The sequence below is a fragment of the Mytilus edulis genome, chromosome 12 (assembly GCF_963676685.1).
Source record: "Mytilus edulis chromosome 12, xbMytEdul2.2, whole genome shotgun sequence".
Taxonomy (NCBI): Eukaryota; Metazoa; Mollusca; class Bivalvia; order Mytilida; family Mytilidae; genus Mytilus; species Mytilus edulis.
In genome coordinates, this window is record NC_092355.1 from 69,473,847 (window position 1) to 69,497,005 (window position 23,159).

General features: G+C 32.0%; 1 protein-coding gene across 2 annotated transcripts; it reads right to left on the bottom strand.

The window, feature by feature from the left end:
* Positions 1-8,603: 8,603 nt before the first annotated feature.
* On the bottom strand, positions 8,604-18,458 carry LOC139499003 (uncharacterized). 2 transcript variants are annotated; one of them, XM_071287657.1, is made up of 5 exons: positions 18,186-18,458; positions 16,006-16,147; positions 14,644-14,780; positions 10,449-10,626; positions 8,604-9,330 (listed from the first exon to the last, which is right to left on the bottom strand). In XM_071287657.1, exons 1-5 carry the CDS (start codon positions 18,386-18,388, stop codon positions 8,734-8,736), a joined length of 1,257 nt encoding a protein of 418 aa, XP_071143758.1. In that variant the 5' UTR covers positions 18,389-18,458; the 3' UTR covers positions 8,604-8,733. The 2 variants fall into 2 exon arrangements, with proteins under 2 accessions (XP_071143758.1, XP_071143759.1); XM_071287658.1 differs by lacking the exon at positions 18,186-18,458 and adding an exon at positions 16,354-16,493.
* Between the last annotated feature and the right edge of the window lie 4,701 nt (positions 18,459-23,159).

Sequence of the window (23,159 nt, forward strand, 5' to 3'; positions counted from 1 at the left end):
CACAACATTTGTTTTTGTTTAGAACTAATAAGAATTCAAATTATATAATTTTCGTCTGCTGCGGTGCTTCTCTCTTGGTTGCTATGTGTGACTGACGTCATGACGTTTAGTAATTTTGGACAGGAACGTCTTAAATCTGGATCTAAATTTAGCAAGATTTTTTACATTGATCGTTAAAATACATATAAATAGAAAAATAGCGTCAATATACATAAAAATAGATTCGAGGCCTCAGATACATGAAGTAACGTTTCAAACACGTGATCTATAATAACCAATGAAAAAAGTAGAATGCTAAACTATATGTAATATTTCAACTTTTAAATATTGTGATTACTTAGTGGTTTATCATTTTAAAAAGCCACTGCAATTGTATTACTAAAATAAAGTATCGGATTCCAAAAGTGGTAAATAAGATGGGGAAGAAGTCGAAAGCGAAATTGAAAGAAGGAAGGAAAATGGTAATTATACGATATTTTGATATAGAAAATTCAAGGTTACGAAAGATCAATCAGCAGAAGTAAAAACCCACGCAAACTTTTAAAATAAAAATACTTCCCTATATTAAAACTTTGTACATAGGAAAAAGTTAACGTCACAACGGAAAGAAACAACATCCGTCTGCTTTATCATGTATTTGAAGTTTAGAACTTCATGTATATTTATATGTCCAATGAAAAAAGGCAAAAGAAGCAATTCAAAAAGATCGTCAGAATAGTAAAAAAAGGCATTACGTGGTTCTGTACTTTTTTCTTCAAAGAATTCGCTTAGATTATAAATTTAGTCATGTAAAGCCCCAAAAAAATAAGCCAACAATTTTTTACAAGCGTGAGGAGCGTCTTTATTGATTTACATTCACCAGGAACACACAAAACTTAAAACCAAATATTTGAAAACATTCTGCGCAACGGATCCAATTGAGTCATTAATCTATTTTTTAAAAAACGTAATGATTATAATATTATAGTGGCAGTCAAATGTCCAATACTACATTGAACATATTTATCTAAAAATTATTTTTTTTTAGATTGACCGTTGGTTTTTCTGTCAATTTTGGCCCTTTATAGTTTGCTGTTCGTACTTTCACATATAATTGTTTACTTTTTACTCATTGTGACAAGGACGGATTGGAGCTGTCTCATTGGCACTGATACCACATACATGTATTCTTATTCTTATTTCTATTTGAATTATATTTGCAACATATAGACTTTGATAGTGGAATAACTGTATAAACATATTGCACAGTTTCAGCACCTAGTTTTCACAAACAATGTCTGCCTGCAAGTGGTTTGATAATTCCATTGAGATTCAATAGATTGAATACTCCAGTTCTGTTGTCTTGACATGAAATATGTTTACCGCTTAAAAGAAATTGTCTATGCGAAAAGTGAATGTTTATGAGGTTATTAAATATAAGTTTCACCAGTAGTAGCTCATGCGGTAGATATGTTGGCTTAGTGATTAGTATGATTGTTCAAGCTCTTCCACATTTCTCTCAGCTGGTTCCCGGAACAACCACTGAAGATGCATAATAAGTCGAAACCCGTATCTTTCGAATAAAGCCACGACAACCCTGTATTAAAGTTAAAAATCGTTACTGTTTTATCTTACCATTGCAACTAGAGCAACTGAGAATGCTTTGTTTCTATTGATATGGTATCTATAGATCAATTTTCATACAACAGTGTTTGCATTTTATGTCCAGAGCACATCAAGTTTTTGAAAGTACTTATAGTTCGCGTTTACTCAAAGTTAAGATTGACATTTTATCATCAGTTTCTTCATATTGATGCGATAAAATTATTTTTTATATACTTCTGGTTGAAATAAAGCTACTTCCGGTGAAGTAAATGTCACTTCCGGTCTCATATGATAGTTTCTATCTCACTGATTCCAAAAATATATAGTTTCTATATACTTTTGTCTGTAAACTCGGAGATAATTGACACTTGCAGTTTATCGAAAGTCATTTCTAGTCTTTAATGTTAAGTTTATGTGCAAAATTACAAAATATATGGTTTCCGAGTACTTTTCCATGAAGAAAGTGCAAAAATGTCTACTTCCAGTTTTCTTAAGGGGTACTTCCGGTTGTCATTTTTCTAGGTCATATGTCACCCAACCTTTTGTAAAAGGTCATATGGCTTTATAATGAATCAAGTTGAAGGAATAATCAATTAACTTTATGTTTAAACATTTCAAGGAAATTCACTCTTATCAGATGACATTAGATTGTTTCAAACCAATTGTATTATATCTTCCTTGCAATGAAGCAAAAATTTTGCACTTGATCTTTTGTTAATAGGTTTATAAGTGTCAGAAAAAATCTAAAAGCAGGGAAATATCCAAATTAAAAACTTGACCTTAACCTTTGACCTTGACCTTATTTTTTTAAGATAGGACCTGAGGGCCTCAAGTAAAACATTCAAGGTTTATTAGTTAAAAAAAACGACAAATTTATTTGGTTTAGGTAAATAACTCCTATAAAATTTCATCGAGTCACTACGATCAAAATTAGCCACACAAAAAATTCTGAAGATGTATCAAACAATTTAAAAAAAAGAATTTTGTCGATATCTGTTTTTGTTACGAAGAAGATGCACACATTGGATAAACAGTGAATAGTGAAATAACTCTTACAAAGAAAATTGTTCGTCTTAGCAGTGTAAAATTTAAAAGCGCATAAACTATATGATACAAGATAAGAAATATCTCAGCGATATATTGCCAAACAAATTTTTTTCAAAGAACAAAATTTGGCGGAAAAAAATAAGAAGAAGAAAACAGTACGTCTTTCCACAGAAAAGTGGAAAGACCTAATAATAATCAGAACAAATGCAAAAGGTAATTCCATAGAAAAGTGGAAAGACCTAATAATTAAACAAATACAATAGGTCTTTTCACAGAAAATTGGAAAGACCTAATAAGCCTGCAATAAAAATGAAACTCATGCTTTGCTGATGTTTATAACGGTACAATAGTTATTTTAATAACCTGCAGAAATTTCTAGAATTCTGTTTTGAAATAGTTTTGCAGATCTATACTTCTACAATGACGAGGTCCAATTTATCCATTTTAAAGAAAAGAACGTCATCAATATGTCTAAATATAAACTTTTGTGGAGAGTTGTCTCATTTACAATTATACTAAATCTACTTTTTAAGCCATTTCAGTTTATGCCATCACTTGGCGTCCGTCTTTGTCCGTTGTCTGTCTTCATCGTCGTCTGTTGTCGTCGTCGTAAACTATCTAAAAAATCTACTCCTATGAAACTCCTGGACCAAATACCTTCAAACTTTAACTTAATGTTTCTTAGGGTATCCAAAGTTTTGATCCATCGACAAACATGGCCGTCATGGCTAAAAATAGAACATAGGAGTCAAATGGTGTTTTTGGCATATATCTCAAAAAGTAAAGCTTATACAGCAAATCTGATATGGGGTAAAAATTGTTCGATTGGTCAACATCTATCCACCCCGAAATTTTCAGACGAATTAAACAACCCATTGTAAGGTTTACAATTTGTTCATCAAGTTTGCTAACATTTTAAAATCTTCTTCTCTGAAAAACACCTCTTGAGAGCCTTTTTTATATATAAAATGATCTGACGTCTTATATCTTTTTTTAATAGTGTCTGAAGTAATTCCGGCTCATATGAAAATAAGAAAAGGTCGTCAAGGGTATGAATACATTTCGTTCCCATGGCATGGGAAATCCAATAATTGTTGAAAATGTGTCCCATCAAATTCCAAAACTCCAGCCATCTGAATACTTATTCCTCTGTGTAGCATGTTTTTTTTTCCTTTTTTTTCACTTTGTACGACTTTGCCCCCCCCCCCCCCCCCCCCCCCGCAGAGCTATATAGAAAAGAACAGTACATTAACGGGTGTTACACGGACTCTTTTAGACGATACCCGGACTCTTTTTAGTTGTTACTAGTACATTTTTTTGTGAATAGAATCACTCGTGCATGATCAGTGAGTTCATGGGCACAATAAATAGGTTAGTGAAATTGGATACAATAGATCAAATTGATTTCACGCTTGGTATTTCATAATCAAATGCTCGGTTTAAATGGACGGTTATCTTCCAATTCGTAGCAACCGCATAAAAATATAGAATACACAACATATATATAAGAAGATGTAGTATGAGTGCCAATGCGACAACTATTTACCAAGAGGTCAAATGAAGTTGATGTAAAAAAAAATACAAGTTAGCTATTGCATCACATCTAAGTAGTTTAAAGGAAATCATACTTTTAAAATTTTGCGGAAACCACTATCATCTGATTGACCGTTATTGAATATAACTGTTACATATGATTTCAGTGACCACTATGCCTTCCTATTTCCCTCTATTAGTACATTACCGAAAGCCACTTTTGACAGTAGATAATTTGCTTTTACAAACCGACGGGTGCCACATCTCTGGAGTACTTGAGTTCAATCCCAAATTTAATGTAATTCGTGCTGCTTATTCTATTTTGCGCAGTTCAATATTTCGTTTAAAGGTTTGTCCTTTTGTCGTTTTTGTTATGTAGCCATAAGCGTGTATATTTTATTGATTATATATCTTATGTATATATATCCCTTTTTTGTAAAATAAATAAAACGATAGCACATAAAAACGATTATTGCGCAGTACAGCTTACCACTTTAGTAATCAAAATTCCCACCGCCACCAAAAAAAAAAGAGGACAAAAACAAAATATAAAAAAAAAAAAACTTTTAGAAAATTTTCATACTAACATTTTGCATATATGAGTTTTAAATATTATAATATATAACTTTTTTTTCACTTTCAGCACCAATTGCAAACGTTTGTTGACCCAAATTCAGTTAGAAATTAAAAAGGGGAAGTTATGTTGAGAATACAATTTACGGGAGAAGAAAGGGAAGTAAATTGGCAAAAATATCAAACATGGTGAAGTAGAAAAGTTACAAGGTCATAAACCCTCTACGAAAGTGCAGTTAATCACAAGGAAGAAAACACCTACGTGTTTTCAGTTTCCTGTAGATAAAAACTTCCCTTACCTAAATTTCTGTGCTAAAGGAGAAGTTTCTATTTCGACGAAATTTAAAAATCTGTTTGTTTGTCAAATATATGTTTACAGCGTCATGATCGCTTATACATATTATGTTCGCCATGCGAAGTACATTGGAAACAAAAATAAAGAAAAAACTCAAGATGCGAAAGAACAAAGCAACACAATCTTAAAAACATATGGATTATAGCTTTCTCTTGACCTTTCCTGTTAACATATCTCGTGGCTGAATTTCAATGCCCTATTATTCTAATTTTATATCAAATATAGAAAGTTGATCATGACAAGTTATGTATTTTATTGAGAATATTACTTAACAATTCAATATCATAATCGTTTTCTTTATGTATAATATTTAAGCTTATTTATTCATGACATACACAATATCATTATTTCATTAAAAATATAAATGAACAAAATAAAATTTTGTAAATATTTGTTTTTTTTTGTAAAATGAACATAATAATCTTAAAAGCATATATACAAATAAGTAATATGAGCAGTTAATTATCATAAATATATAATATTTTAGCTGTTTCAACGTACAATATAAAGACTTGCAAATTTATGGGTTATACAGCACCGAAAAGTAAAAGGTTTTTCCCGGCTTCTATGGTCTAGTTTAGTCAATGCCTGGCTATAAATACTGTTTCCCGCGGCAACATTAATGACACTGTATAGTGATATCATCTAGTTTTCAATCCACTAGACTGAGAAACACGATACAAAATGGAGTAGCTTGAGATTGAATATAATCACACAGAAAGACAAGGGCAACATTTAAGAATTGCTATTCGTATATATGTTGTGTACAAATTGTAATGTTGTACAAATTATAATTTGTACAGATATTTTGTACAAGTTAACAGGGTTTTATGAACTGCTTGACACAAACGGATGATGCAAGCACACAGTCTTTTGTTTCACGTATTTCTGTCATGCTCCATGACTACAAGATACAGTTTAATACTTAACATTGATACATAAAACATTATAAGAACACAATGTTTTTTTATGGACATGATTTTGGTATAAGGAGAAAAAAATCCCTAATCAAATGGCAAAATCAAAATCTCTAACACATCAAACGAATGGATAAGTAAGTAGAGATTTTATTCTGTCTATGAGTCTATTGGGGAGCCACTGTCTCTTTTAATGGCATACGGGAAAATACAAAAAAGTATAATATAAAGGATATATCTAAAATTTTTGTGTCGACCAAAGTAAAGGAAAATGCATCACAGAAAGAGAACATGGTGACAAAAAGTGTATGAAACAGTTTCAAATTTGCCAAGAAGTATATATTATATTTATTAAAATATTATCTACCTTGTCAATGTCAACTATGACTCAAGAACATACATAGACATCATCTACATATATGCCGTGTTCTTTTTCATACTGGTATAACCATTTGTAAAGAGAATATATCAAGGTGGGCCGTTATGATCAGAAGGCTACATATCTTTAAGCCGAAATACGGCTTCTTTTTTTTTGGAGTAACTGATGGATAGTCTTATAAATACGAATAAGAAAGAGGTGCAGTCATACTCATAGGTCGAACATAAACTGATAACACCATGACTATAAATGAAAAATACAAACAAACAAACAGTAGTACATACGACACAACATAGAAAACTAAATACTAAGCAACATGAACTCCACCAAAAACTATGGGGGTCTCAGGTACTTCGGAAGGGTAAGCAGATTCAGCTGCACATGTGCAACCACCGTGTTGCTCATGTTATTACAAACCCGGTAAATAGTCTAATTCGGTAGTTCACATTCATGAAAAGGGAAGGGGATTGTAGTTACGACATAAGGAACAGATCCAATATCATATGTGAAACGGAAATTCCACAACGGTCAACCAACTCGTGATAGCGTCCGTAAAAATTACGAAGGGATGATTTCAACTTCACCATTTTGAACTCTTGGTTTGATAGCTTCCCTGTGAGCAGCAACTCTTTATCAAGGAAATCATGATAGGAAAATGCAAGCCTGGGAATATCGTATCAATTGCAAGATATATACGCATGTTTGAGCTGATTTCCTGTTGCTACATAAAAATGGAAAGTTCACAATTTGGAAACTGAAATCATCTCTTTTAATTTTTGTTGTAAAGTATTGTTTTAAACCGATCCTCATTGTCAATTTCTAGACTTAAATCAAGATATGATGCAGACCTTACTGTATCTGTCGTATCCTTTATCTCTAATTCGATGGGATAGATGCATTCAACATAGTCACCAAGTTTTTAATTATTTAATGAGAGAACATCATCTATATAGCGGAAAGTAAAGTTAAAGGATATAATCTTTTTCCTAAGAAGTTGCTGTATGAAGTCATAATAATAATAATAAAACAAGTCGGCAAGAAGAGGAACACAATTGGTTCCCATTGGAATGCTGACGGTCTGTTGAAAAACGAAACAAATATGTTGTCAATCAAGAAATCAAGCATCGTGATAATGTCAGTTTCAGAGATATTTCGTTTGAAAAAGAGTGATCCTTTACAAAGTAGGATTTATCACTAACTGAGACAAGATGCTTGTATCTAGGTTGACCATTCTTTTTCATGATACAAAGCAATACCAACACTTTCAATTTGTCTTTTAGTTTGGAATTGGGAATACTGGTGTAAAGTGTAGAAAAGTCAAATGTTTTAATACTATTGCAGATGAAAAAAATCTTAGATTGGGCGTACTCTAAAGGATCTTTGGATTTTTTTTATCGAAATCTAATTCATAACATCTCTTGAATAGGCAGTCTCAAAATAACCTTGAAGCCTGGCTTTGATTACTGATAAAATAGATGTCAATAATTCAGATAAAGGTTTCGTGTAGTACTTGGAAGACCCAGGAAAATACCGTTGTTTTAAATGACACTTATGTAGTTAAGTTATACAATACAGTGATGGAAGATCCAGTTCTTCGTCTTTGGTTGAAACTGTAAAAGCATTAAGAGACGTCATTATTACTTGGTCTACATTTTTTACTTGTTTATGTGTTAAATTGTTTTTTTTTTAATTTCAACCAACATCTATGAAGACTATCTAAGGAAAAAACAAGTTTTAAGATAAGTCTTCATAATAAGAACATCTTGAATGGTCTTTTAAAATGTTTGCGATTAATGAATATATAATGAGGTCTTTGCGGTAAAAACCCATTATCGCATCTTCTCGATTTAGTTGCATGGAAATGGGGAAAATGTCAAAGAGACAACAACCTGACCAATGAGCAGACAACAGCCGTTCAAAATGACACACATTAACCAAAGACAACCTATGAGCAACATGATAGACATGAACCAGGGGCAAAAACTGAACTACAATGTACAGGCGCTTTACCAGTGACCTGTGACAGGCACATAAACAATGTTGCGGATTAACACATTACAAAACAATAAGCTATGTAATAGTTATTAAATGTTCTGAGCTTATAATCAAATACTCCAGACACGCGTTTCGTCTTTAGAAGACTCATTAGTGACGCTCATATTAAAATATTTATAGGCAAACAAGTACAGAGTTGAAGAGAATAAACAATCGAACACCAGGTCAAACAAGTTTATTTTCTTTCACAAATGTCTATTTTAGTGTATACGATAACATGTGGTGGAATACTAGAAATTACATTACAAAGACAAAATAGAAGTTGTTTGTATTTTAGAGATTTATCATTGTCACTCTACACTGAATGACTCGTTTCCTTGTACTTTGTAAGTGTTTTTCTTGCAATTACTAAAATCATTTGACCACGAGTTAAAATAGTGATCCCAAACTTTCTTCATTACTGGTGGATAAGGTTGGAACGTTCCAGCATAATGAGCAAGTTCTTTATCCCAGTCAAACTGATTGTGACACGTGATTCGTCGATTGGCGCCATCGTATTCAATTATCTTTTGCATTTCTTCGTCATTCGGTAATTTTGCTTTGTTTTCCAACACCGAACGAATAAACAGTGCTTCGTGATCACTCATTTTGAAAAACGACACCTGCCGTGGTATACCCATGAAAAACAGAGTGCGCCACTCAGCGGGAAATATGTATTTAAAGAAGTTGCTAACATCTGAATTTTTCCCGATCTTGACTATTCCTTCCGGTAAGAATTTAAATTCGTGTTTATATCCAGTACAATAGATAACAGCATCGACGTCAAGTTCGTCGTCATTGTCTAAAATGACCGATGATTTGGTGAACCGCTTAAACGACGAACGTTTCTCTGTTATGTTATCTGGTAGGATTGTTGGTGCTTTTGTCCAATTATGACAAAGATAAACCTGTTAAATAAATGATGGACTGTTCAAAAACAAAAAACAAAATCAAATAATGTTATTGATTTCCGTTGTTACTTTCAATCAGGTATAAATCGGACGTCCAAACATCATCTTTTCTTTTAGTTTAAAAATAGGGTTTTTGTGGTATCATATAAATTGTGTCATATCATGATATTCATGTTATAAATAGGGAAAAAATGTATTTTTCTAGAAAGTTTTTTTTTAAAAAGAGAGGCGAAAGATATTATAAGGACATTCAAACTCATAAGTCGGAATAAAATTGACAACACCATGCCTAAAAATGAAAAAGACAAACAATAGAGCACAAACCACGACAAATTAACTAAAAACTTAGCACAAGGAATCCCGCCAAAAACTTGGGGTGATTTCATGTGCTGCGGTAGGGCTTTAAACCTATGTGTGTGCCAAATGCGAATTTTGGTGAAAGCATAAGAGTGACTTTCCAGTAATAGGTAGAAAAGAATAAATACTCTATCTGAAATACGTAAAGACTTTTAAAAGAAAACTGTAAAATAAATCGGGGATCGAAACATCAGGATTTTTTCTGTTCAAAAAATGTTTTTTGTTAATAGGCTTTTAGTTAAGAAATTGAAGATTGAGATGGTTAGATATCCCATAGTTGTAAACTATTTCAAATTGATGCAGTCATTTTTGTATATTACTGAACTATATTGGAGTTTTATATGCTCTATTTCTGTGTCCCTCCCCCAGTTTGGAGGGTTTCACGTTGCTAAAATTTTCTTTTTAAGTTTAATGTTATGTAATGTTGTTTGTCTCTTCGTTGTTCTTCTTTCGGCATTGGATTTGCCATTTTAAAAAGGGAGTTATGGTATGAGTATCCCATTGGTGTCTTTTTTTGTTAAAATAAAAAAACAAATAAAGTCAACAGTAGTTTACCAGTGTTCAAAATTTATCAATTGATTGAGAAAAAAACTGTTTGATAACAACTGGCACATTCCTGACATGGTACCGGGCATTTTAAGAAGAATGGAAGATTGAATCTGGTTTAATGGTCAGCCAAGCCTTCCGCTTTATTATAATAATAAATAAAATATCTCTAAAAAACGGTGCATATGTTTCACAATAAATATATAACTTACTTTCTTAGCAAACTTTGATAGTTCAAAAGCAAGATCTATCCCAGTATACCGACATCCAAGTAATGCAACTTTCAGATCTACAAAATTTTCTGGTCTACGGTACCACATACTGTGTAATAAAAGCCCTTCAAATTCCTCTTGGTTTTCTATGTCCGGATATTTAGGCACCGAACAATTTCTGCAAACAAAATCAAAGATTTCAAATTGTTAACACTTCACATTCATTAGAAATTTCTTAGGGTACTATATTTCATTTAAGGTTTATCTTACAGTAAAAAAAGGTAAAATCACAAAAATACTAAACTCAGAGGAAAATCAAATCGGACAGTTCATAATCACATGGCAAAATCAAATGACAAAACACATCAAAAACAAATGGACAACAACTGTCATATTACTGACTTGGTACAGGCATTTTCAAATGTAGAAAATGGTGAATTAAACCTGGTTTAATAGCGCTAAACCTCTCAATTTATACGACAGTCTCATTTAATTCCGATTTATTTACGATGATGCGTGAACTAAACGGACATAAGAAATAAAATAGTCAAAATACGGGTACATCAGTCATCATCGTGTTATAATTTTAAAAGATACAATTTCGCGTGTCTGACGTCAGAACAATTATACGTCACATATTGTTGTTGTTCAACGTTCAATGGTTATACAAACAACTCTAAAATTTCACATGGGCAATGTTAGATAAGTTTGAATCAGTGAATATATAGACTGAAACAATATAGCTACATGCAATGTAACAATTCCCATCCTTAGATAGCATGACAAAATTGTTACTTGTTCATTGTGTTATTGTTCTATGGTATAGTTTTTGTATTCTTGTTTTTCATATTTGTTAATGTGCTTTGTCTAAATGCCTTTTGTAGTTTTTTGTTGTTACATATGACGTGGCTCTGCACTTAACATCCCGTCATTGTGTTATTGTTCTATGGTAAAAATTATGTACCCTTGTCTTTCATTTTTGCCAATATGTGTTGCCTTTTTGTGCTTCTTTGTAACATATTTGTGCTTTTTATTGTTTTGATAGTGATTAAGATTAAATAAAATTGAGAATGGAAATGGGGAATGTGCCAAAGAGACAACAACCTGACCATAGAAAAAAACAACAACAGAAGGTCACCAACAGGTCTTCAATGTAGCGAGAAATTCCCGCACCCGGAGGTGTCCCTCAGCTGACCCCTAAACAAATATATACTAGTTCAGTGATAATGAATGCCATACTAATTTCCAAATTGTACACAAGAAACTAAAATTAAAATAATATAAGACTAACAAAGGCCAGAGGCTCCTGACTTGGGACAGGCGCAAAAATGCGGCGGGGTTAAACATGTTTGTGAGATCTCAACCCTCCCCTATACCTCTAGCCAATGTAGAACAGTAAACGCATAACAATATGCACATTAAAATTCAGTTCAAGAGAAGTCCGAGTCTGATGTCAGAAGATGTAACCATGGAAAATAAACAAAATGACAATAATACATAAATAACAACTGACTACTAGCAGTTAACTGACAAACCCATTGTTGACTGCAGTATTCCTGTTTTGATATTCTTATTAGGTCTTTCCACTTTTCTGTGGAAAGACCTATTGTTTTTCTTCTGATTATTTTTTTTTTTTTTTTCTTCCGCCTAATTTTGTTCTTGCGATAAACATTTGTTTCGCAATATGTCGCTTAGATATTTTGTATATGATATCGAACAGTTTATGCGCTTTTGAAATTTACCCTGCGTAAACAAATACTTTTCTTTGTAGGAGTTATCTCCCCAAACACTGTTTTCCTTGTTAGCGCATCTCCTTCGCAACCGTAAAAGATTATGACAAATTTATTTTACAAAATTGCTCGTTATATCCTTCGCATGATTTGTCCTATTTTGACCGAAGCGATATGACCGCTCCATATGAGAGTTATTTCCCCTTATGCATCTGATATAAGTGATATGAATTTCTATCTTATAAACCATAAGTGATAGAGACCTAGGATCTTTTGATTTGAGGTCCTTGGTCCCAAAAAATGAAAATTAGGTCAAGGTCAAAGGTCAAGGTCATATTTTAATATTTGAATTTGGCTTATTTTCACTTATATCCAAAGACTGTATAAGATATCAACAAATTAGTTTTACTAAATTGTTAGTTGCGACATGTCGTAAGATGTAAATTTTGATTGCAAGCGTACGTTGAATGTGAAAGGGAGTTTTCTCCCCTCTTGTATTAAAAAATACGCGTTTGGTGATATAACTCATTAACTAAATATAATTAAGACCTATGGTCTTTTGATTTGAGGTCCTTGGTTTATGACCTTGAAATTGATCTCAAGGTCATAGCTTAATTTGACGTTCTATATTTTGACCTTTGCTTTTATTCTATATGTATACATGATAAAGATATACAACTTTTAGAAAAAGGTATCAAGCCATTTAACCTTTAAAAAAAACAACCGGAAGTGACCTTTTGTAAACCGGAAGTAGCTATTTTTTGTACTTTATTAATATAAAAGTATATAGAACCAGATATTTTTGGAATCGGTTTCAAGTAAATAATTAAATATAATCGGAAGTAACATTTTTCAAACCGGAAGTAACAAATTATCTCCCTTATTTAAAAAAAAATGTATGGAAACAATATATTTTTGGAATCAGCTTACTAGGAGCTATCATTTGACAATTGAAATGACATTTTAAACTTAGTTTCACAACTTTTCATATCAAAAAGGATGGAAAGACCTTCAATTGTTCTCTGAATTTTTTTATTTTTTTCTTCCGCCTAATTTTGTTCTTGCGATAAACATTTGTTTTGCAATATGTCGCTTAGATATTTGGTATATGATATCGAACAATTGATGCGCTTTTGAAATTTACCCTGCGTAACCGAAAACTTTTCTTTGTAGGAGTAATCTCCCCAAACACTGTTTTCCTTGTGAGCGCAACTCCTTCGCAAACGTAAAATATTATGACAAATTTATTTTACAAAATTGCTCGTTATATCCTTTGCATGATTTGTCCTATTTTGACCGAAGTGATATGAATGCTCCATACGAGAGTTATTTCCCCTTATTCATTTGATATAAGTGAATTGCATTTCTAACTGGTAAACCATAATTGATAGAGACCTAGGATCTTTTGATTTGAGGTCCTTGGTCCAAAAAAATGAAAATTAGGTCAAGGTCAAAGGTCAAGGTCATATTCTAATTTTTGAATATGGCTCATTTCCAAAAAACGTTTTAGATATCGACAAATTATTTTTTCTAAATCGTTTGTTGTGACATGTCGTAACACGTAAATTTTGATTGCAAGGGTACGTTGAATGTGAAAGGGAGTTTTCTCCCCTTTGGTATTTAAAAATACGCGTATGGTGATATAACTCATTAACTAAACATAATTAAGACCTATGGTCTTTTGATTTGAGGTTCTTGGTTAATGACCTTGAAATTGATCACAAGGTCATAGCTTAATTTGACGTTCTAGATTTTGACCTTTGCTTTTACCCCATCTGTATACATAATAAAGTTATGAGACTTTTTGACAAACGGTATCAAACCATTAAACTTAAAAAAAACAACCGGAAGTGACCTTCTGTAAACCGGAAGTAGCTATTTATTGTACTTTATTACATAAAAGTATAAAAAACAAGATATTTTTGGAATCAGTGTCAAGTAAATAGTCAAATATTATCGGAAATAGAGTTTTTCAAACCGGAAGTAAGAAATTATCTCCCTTATCTAAAAAAATATTGTTTAGAAACCATATATTTTTGGAATCAGCGTACAATAAGCTATCATTTGACGATTGAAATGACATTTTAAACCTATTTTTACACCTTTCATATTAAAATACATTGTTTTGGTGGAAAGACCTTCAATTGTTCTCTGAACAATTGGTTTTTAATTATTTTTGTTTCTTTTGTTCACATATCGTTGTCAATATAATTGAATTTTATACGACTGTCATACAAGTGAGAGGTTTAGATAGTTACAAAACCAGGTTTAATTCACCATTTTATACATTATATAAATGTCTGTTCAACATCAGGATTATATGAGTTGTTATCCTTTCGTTTGATATGTTTGAGCTTTTTCACTTTGTCATTTGATTAGGGACTTTCCGTTTTGAATTTCTCGGAGATCTGTATTTTTGTGATTGTACTGTTTTGTAAATGAACATTTAATATTTTTTTACTCACCCATTGCACACCACAACGGCATCAAATTCCTCTGTTTGCAAATCGTTTTTATGTCTGATGTCACCGTATGTAATTTTCCATTTTGTATCTTTTGCTGACAAGTCAACAGGTTTTACCTCTTTAACCTCTGTATTGAACTGAGATGCATAAAAAGAGATAGAATATTACTATATATGATAAAATATTTTCATTTAATTCAAGTATATACAAAAATGAGACAATCCCCTGATAATTCTGATGCAAGTGTCGTAATAAATATTCTAATCTTTTAAATATTACTTTATATCAATTTGCTTAAAAATCAAAGGAAAATATTGCATAACTGTCACTGGTTTAAGAGGTTGTTTGACGAGTTCCTTGTTTGTAATTTATTTGACTAATATGTGAGTGGAGTAGGTCGGGTATAACCCCTTTTTTGAATCAAAATATAGCAGTTTTACGGAATTGTTAAAATGTTTACTTTTGGCTATTCATTGTAAAGAAAAATACTTTTGTTACATAAATATGGGTTAATTTTGACAATACAATACACAAGTATCGGATACTAGCATCATTAAGTCATGCTGATTTACTGAAATCTTCACAATCTTAGCATCTGAGTTAAATTTTGACGGTTTCCGTCTTAAATGGAAGTGGCAGCAATTATGTCCATTCTAAACATCTAAAAGCAAGATGTATTTTGTAATAATACATAACATATATAAAAGTTGAGGATAAACACGGATGCGGCCACTTTCACTTTTGACAAAACAATCTGAAAAGTGACAAATAATGGCAAATTTGATAGAGTTTGAATATTTAAATTGAATTTGAGCGTATTTTGTGACTAAATTAGTCCAAATAGATCCCAAAACTCATTGAATATACTAAATTAGACACTTAAGTGTTTAAAAAGTGTCAAAAAATCTTTCATCAGATGAACATGAAGTTTTAATCCAAAATCGGCCGGCACCAGATCTATTCTTTTCTTTAGAAAATGAAAAAATGTCTATCGATTACGGTTGCAGAAAAACAAAAATTACCAGACGAAGGTGTATTTATACAGATTGCACCGAATCGGCTATTAATAATCATTATATTAATTACAACAACAACAAAATAGATAAGTTTATTAGTTTTTTGGTCGAAACATGTGATTTTTTTTTAGTAAAACATAGTTCAGTACAAGTATTAAGTGACAGTATAATGAACCGCTTTTCAAACCTCGTAGTCGTAAAAAATGGCATCTTCCTTAAAATTACATTTTTAATAAGATAATGAAGGGATTACAAAGGAACAGTGCAATCGTATCCTGCTTTGGAAGCATCACCCGCCATTCTTTAGCATGCTTGATACCATATCACACATACTTTATCAATTTACCTTGATCAATTTTCTAATGTCACAGTCATCAACAATCCAATTAAGATACTGTAAAACCTGCTGATGTGTCATAAAGCAAGGTAAACCATATTTTTCTAATGGATAATCGTCAATTTCCATCAGTGGTCCTGGGGTTACTGTTCTACAACAGATAAGAGGTATGTTTATATATAAATAAACTCATAAAACATACAATACTTATAATAGTTTACGCTAGACGCGCGTTTCGAGTACACAAAAAAAAACACACATCAATGCCGTTCGAATATAACAGTTCATAAATATGATTGTACTTCAAAAACATAATGTTATACTCGCTTTCAAAAACTTTAATTTGAAAAACATTACAGTGCTAGTGGAAAATAATATTCGGTACTACAAGTTTATCCTGAAGTTCTTTCATATCAGGGAATCGTGTGCCCCTTGGTTGCCTGCACCTTATCAAAAACTGCTGTCCAATTTTAACAATACTATTGCATATCTTATCAATATCGTGAAAGTAAAGTTAAGTAAAGTGCAACTAAATTTTAAAACTTTAAATGACTTGCATGTTCATATACATGTAAATTTATTCTTTTAAATTAATATACCGAACATAGAATAAGGTGAAATAACAAAATATTGAACTTCAAAGGAAATTCAATTAAGAAAATCCTTTATGAAATGTCAAAATCAAAAGTTTAAATCAAAATGCTTAAAACTCTTTACGTTTGATCGTATTTCCCCATCTCTCAACGCATCCGTAACTGTTGGATGTTTAGGTTCGATCGTTTATGATGAAGATTAAAAGGCGGCAGATACCGGAAACATTCAAAGCCTTATAGAATATAACGTAACAGTACAACATAAAAACTATCTGTAAAGATCTTTTGTAAAGGACTTTACTTATTCAATATATTTCATTTGAAATAGAAACTATCATAATGCAAAAAAAAATACAAACGGTACTCAAGCTAACTGAAAGATAAGTGCAAGCTAACAGATAGACCCTTTATGACTATACAAAATGATTAACTATTACAGCATTAGCCCAACAAATATGTATGTGTGTTAACAGTACCCCTACCTTCCATAATTTTTATCCACTAAAGTTTTTTTTAACATTTATGATCAAGCGCTGTTAAAGTCCCAATGTTGCTACCAATAACTCAATTTTGAAACCAATATTAAAATCAAAATAAAATTCTACCTACCTACTCTACTTTTTTTCAGTATGTAACAGTAAACACACATATTGTTTTGTTTAGCCTAAACAGGGAAAAGCAAACATATGTGAAATTCCAACATAAAATTAATATCAGGATTTCAAGAAAGTGGAATGTACTTTATAAAAGTATAATAACAAAACAACCGACCTCCAATGAAAGTTCAAATGGCAAAATTAAAAGCTCAGACACAAAAAGCGAGTAGAAAACAACTGTCATATTCCTGACTTGCAACAACCATTTCTTGATGTTTATCAACGGTGGATTTAACTAAGTTTTCTAGCTAGCGTAACCTATCACTTGTTTGACAGTCGCATAGAAGTTCATTATATTGACAACAACAAAGTTTGATACAAAAAAAAAGCATAATTGGTATAGTTGAAAACAATTGTGGTTCTGCAGTCAATATTGTGCAATGTCCGTACATATTCACGATACAATCAATGTTAGTGCCGATATTTTCTTAATTACTGGTATTTAAATGTTTTTAAAAACACAAGTCATTAGTGTTTTTAAGGTCTGCAAACTTTAGAAAAACTATATAGATATAGGAAGATGTGTTATGAATGCCAATGAGACAACTCTCCATCCAAGTCACAAATTAGAAAAATAAACCATTATAGGTCAAGGTATGGCCTTCAACACGGAGATTTGGCTCACATCGAACAGCAAACTATAAAGGGTCCCAAAAAACACTTGTGTAAAACCATTCAAACGGGAATACCAACGGCCTAATCTATATAAAAATGAAAAACGAGAAACACTTTTTAACCAAATAAACAGACGACAACCACTGAACATCAGATTCCCGACTTTGAACAGGTACAAACAATTGCATATACAAGGTATCAGTGGTTGTCGTTTGGTTTACTTTTACAAATTTTGATCTGGATGGAGAATTGTCTCAATGGCACTCATACTGCATCTTCTTATAACTCAACAGCGTGAAATATTTATTGCCTAATAATAACATACCTTAAATTATGATAAATGGCACTGGTTATCGGTCGTCCATAAATGTCTTCTTTGATTTGATCTGTATACAGCCATGTTCCTCCTAAATCAAAGTTTCTCTCAAAGCATTTTATTTTGAAGTTTTCATTTTGAGAAAGACGTCGGAGTGCTGAAATACCATGAAGTCCGGCTCCAATAATACCGATTCGTTTAATGTCAGACATTGTTTTCTTAAGACACTCGTCGATCGCTATCTATGTGACAAATAACTTGTAGCTATGACGGATACTGTGTTATTTGTCCGTTTTATACCATTCTGAATTTTGAATTTCAAAAATACACCCATTGATTTGATATTTTAATTTGTATACGAAGGGGGAAAACAAGCACAAACGTCCTGGTTACTGGCACGATTTTTTTCATAACACTATTTTATTGGTATGACTATTGATGCACACATAGTAAGAAATACGGTTAACTACTATGTCCTTAATTTTACACTACAGTGCGTGGCAACAAAATAACACTAAAATGCAACAAAAAACAAACGAAAATGCAACATACATATGATGAAACATTAGAAAACAACTGCAACACTCCTAGCTTGGTACAGGACATTGCAAGGGAAGAGAACCATCCTAGGATGCATACTGTAAACCAACTAATTTTTGCGACATTCGCAATTAGAAAAACAATGCGAAAATAAATGTCGCGAACTTGTAAATCTTTCCTTATTGAATTACATTAAGTAAAATTGAGAATCGCAAAATTGGCATGAAAGGACTTAACGCGAAATATAGTATCCGCGATAATAAGTTTTACATTATTTGATTTCTTGTTATTGTAGTGCTTTCCGACATTTACATCGTTCTGACCTTTCAAATATTTTAACTCGCTACTGATGAGTCTTATGTAGACGAAACGAAATTATAGATCATGTTTCGTTGATAATTTTTGTTAAAACTTAGGGACACCCATGTCGGTTCTTACTTAAAGGGGCACTAGCAATCATGTTAATGTTCACCGATTTGACTCAATTCTTATATATGATTTATAACCATATGAAATATTTATCCAAGTGTTAACAAGTCTAAAATGATAATGTATAGGCATAGGCTCGAAAGGTCTGTTTAATTTCATATTAAAGATAAAAAAATATATGTTCATCATCGTTCACTTTTGTATAAGAATGATTTTTTTGTGGATCGAATCAGTCAATCAAATGATTTACCTCTGTTTCATTTTCAATGTTGACATTCTTTTCCTTTGAATAAACAAAACACTTCATCAGAATTCATGCGTTGTCCATCTCTAGCTAAGAAGTGCACATGAGTGCGGATTTAATGAAGCCGAATTATTCACTTGCAAGTGAATAATTCATCATCAATGTTTTTTCGCTTAATTTGACAAACACCATAACGGCTGCTATTTCACATCAATTTGTAAAAATAAAATCATAGATTTTTTATTTATCTCGTAGCTAGTGTCCTTTTAAAGGTTAGTCATTGAAAATGTAAATAATGAAAACATGAAAAAATTGAAGATAAACTAATTATAGATTACAGTTTTCTCCGTGACGTTCGGAAAAAAAATGAAATTTCTTGTACTTTAATCATATTACACAGGACCATGTGAATGACTTATTTGTACTCTTTATGGAAGCGGATATACGTATATCTTTTCATATGATTCAATATTAAAATAAAATTGTGGTTAGGGTTAAATGTTATGGAGTGAATTTCGTTTTCCAGATCATTCAACAATTAAAAATTGAAAAATATTGTTTTCTTTTTCAAAGTGTAAATCGTAGTTTTAAATCTGTGATGATGTTAGGGTTAGGGTTAGCTATGAAGAAAACAGTATTAAAATTCATGAATGTGAAAGTACAATGATTAACATTCTCTCTCACCTATGCTTGTCCGTTTTAAAGACTTTCTACTGTAAATTCATTAGTCTATAAACAAGACAAACACAGACATAGGATTAGATGCGATACAATATTTCAGTTAAATAAATTGTAGATATTTCTTCATTTCAAACAATATATTAATACATGTTAATAATATATCAGCAACTCAATATTTCAAGGATTGACTGTAATATGTTTCCTTTCAATGAAGAAATAACATCAACAATGTGAGACATTGAATAACCTGTGTAGAGTGTCATTTAAAAATGTGCATCACATTTTTTATGTTATTTCGAACAGACAGAAAGTTTTTTTTTATTATAGTCATTTCTTATTATCTATTTCTAAATTCCATTTTAAGTCGGAGTAAATCGTGAATAAAACGTTGATGACGTCACGATCACATGACAAAATTATGTCTATGAGCTAATAGACAAAAACTGTAAGCCAATCAGAAGACGCGTAACATTCAAAATTAAACATCTATACCTGGTGACTCGCTTCGATTCGACGGAACTGCAAAAAGTCTTAATCGACCAAAGTCATGGAGATAGTGAAAAACTGAAAATAGTCCTGATTGAACTTTGACCTACACAAAAACACATATGTCGTGTTTCAACAAAATGATCATTTAGACCACATGGTATGATTCATTCACATGACATGTATGGTTATATGAGTATCGTAATTTAATAAAGTGTTTTGGTTCAACACAACTTATCGTCTTATCACTGAACTAGTATATATTTGTTTAGGGGCCAGCTGAAGGACACCTCCGGGTGCGGGAATTTCTCGCTACATTGAAGACCTGTTGGTGACCTTCTGCTGGTTTTTTTTTCTATGGTCGGGTTGTTGTCTCTTTAACACATTCCCCATTTCCATTCTCAATTTTATTTAAACAAAACTGGTTCTGAATCTCGGGTAACAGATTATGCAAATCTATGAAATTGTTGCATAATTTGCATCCAACGCCGGCACAAAGATTTCGATTAGCAATTAATATACTGACATATGAAACAGTCTTTTTCTATCGCCTAAGGTGAAAAAGCTATGTCGTACAGTTTAGAAATGAAAGGAACAACTAAAACATAATGTCGCTCTTACTTTAATGTACACTTTAAAAATCTAATTGAAAATATGAAAAATTGAAGATAAAATCTTCATTAAGGTGAGAGGTACGTAAACGAACGCCTCTAGCGGAAAACGAGAAAATCGACGTCTATTGTTATGGGAGTTATCTCCCGTACACCAGAAAAAATGTTTTCAAGATGTCGGAATATGTTCCGCTTCGTCGGAATAATGGTCAAGTATTGAAAGCACCTCATCAAAATATATCAAAAATTGAAGTATGAAAATGAAATATCTTGTCACAGTTAAACAGTACTTCCCTTCCATGAAAATAAAGTAACTTGGCTTTACGTGATAGTCGGAGAGTGAGCTGACCAACTTTTAAAAAGCTTGCAAGAACTGCTATTAACCATAATGTTTCTACAAAACTGTTTAAAAGAACAAAGAATCGGTCTCGGAAGTATTTTGTATATGCATTAATTGGGGTAACTGTACATACATTTAAACTTACTACACGCTGGTAATCGGCACAGATCAGAGACTTAACTTGAAAATTGGGAATGTTGATCTACGGGCCGTGAAAACGAAATGTAGTATTGATAAGAATATTATAAACACGTACCGTGATGCATTACACACATACACTCCCACAATAACAAATTAAAGCATACACTATATAGTGTGATTTTATTATTTGGAAATTCTATAGATAAAGTAGTCACAGACTTACATTCAGTCATGCATTTGCACTCAAAGAAATAAATTTATTTCTCAAAACAATTGTGAAAACGTCTAGGACGTATTCAATCTTCGACAAAAAATAGGTTAATTCTGATACTCTTTTTTTATATTCCTGTTGTATAACTATTTTCGCATTTGAATATAAACATATGGATGTTCATACAAACAAAAAACCTTTCTTTACAGTGCTTTCTTTCACGTCCGCGATATGGTCTATAAATATAATTTGAAAATGAAAGTACTAGTAAAAAATGTTACACATTGCTTTTCACTCTAGTTGAATTGAATGGAACATTGTGAATTACAAGCTTCCAGCATGAAAACGCGGTAAGGGAAAAAAAAGATCCGCTGCATGAAAATTACTCTTTACCTCCACTTGAAAAATAAAATAATTTGCAAAGTATATATATATTATACTGAAGATTCAGAAATTTCTGCGTGCATCAATCAATTCATTTTAAAAAGCGCAAAATATCGTAATTACTTATTTCGATTAAAGTTGATGCTGTTTGTATACATGTGCAAATGCTGCTATCAAAAGTTAGAATATGTGTTTTTAATTTTGCTATACGTATTGCTTCTAAATTTTCACAATAATTAAAACTTTGCAAAAACTTCTGAAGTACGAACAGAAATATTGTGAGCATAAATTACGAGGCACATAATGCCGTTGTCCATGTCCAATGGCTGCAACATCAATTTAATACTTTAAAACTCCCTCGAAGACGGTTTTTCAAATTACATGCAGCATTTCTATTCAGTACATTGTTAGCTTGATCATTACAGCTCACAAATAGTACGGCGGCTTCGTGAAAAAATGTGCACATCCTGCTACAAGCATGAAATTTGGCACACAAATCTAGACTGGATACTAGTACATTTATCAGAAAGTCATCTAATGTGTGTTCAAAGTCCGTGTTGAACAATATATAAACAACACATAGCTGAGAGGGGGATAGAGCAGACTGTTACCCCGAGGAAACAGTGTCAACCGCGGGGAAGCCAAGGTTGACAATGCTTTTTCAAAGGGTATTTTTTTGCAAGATCTAATCCTTCCAGGAAAAAGTGGAGGTGTTGATGCTGTACACGAATAGCGCACAGAACAGTTTGACGGAAACCCCGACTAAGATAAATAAGTTGGAATGTATATACATTTGTTTTTAAAGTATTCACATCTATGCATTGCCGTCACTATAATAATGGAACAAAACCGACGACAGGGAAAAAAGTAGGGATAATGTGCATCAAACTTCAAAAATTTTATCCCACATCTCCTT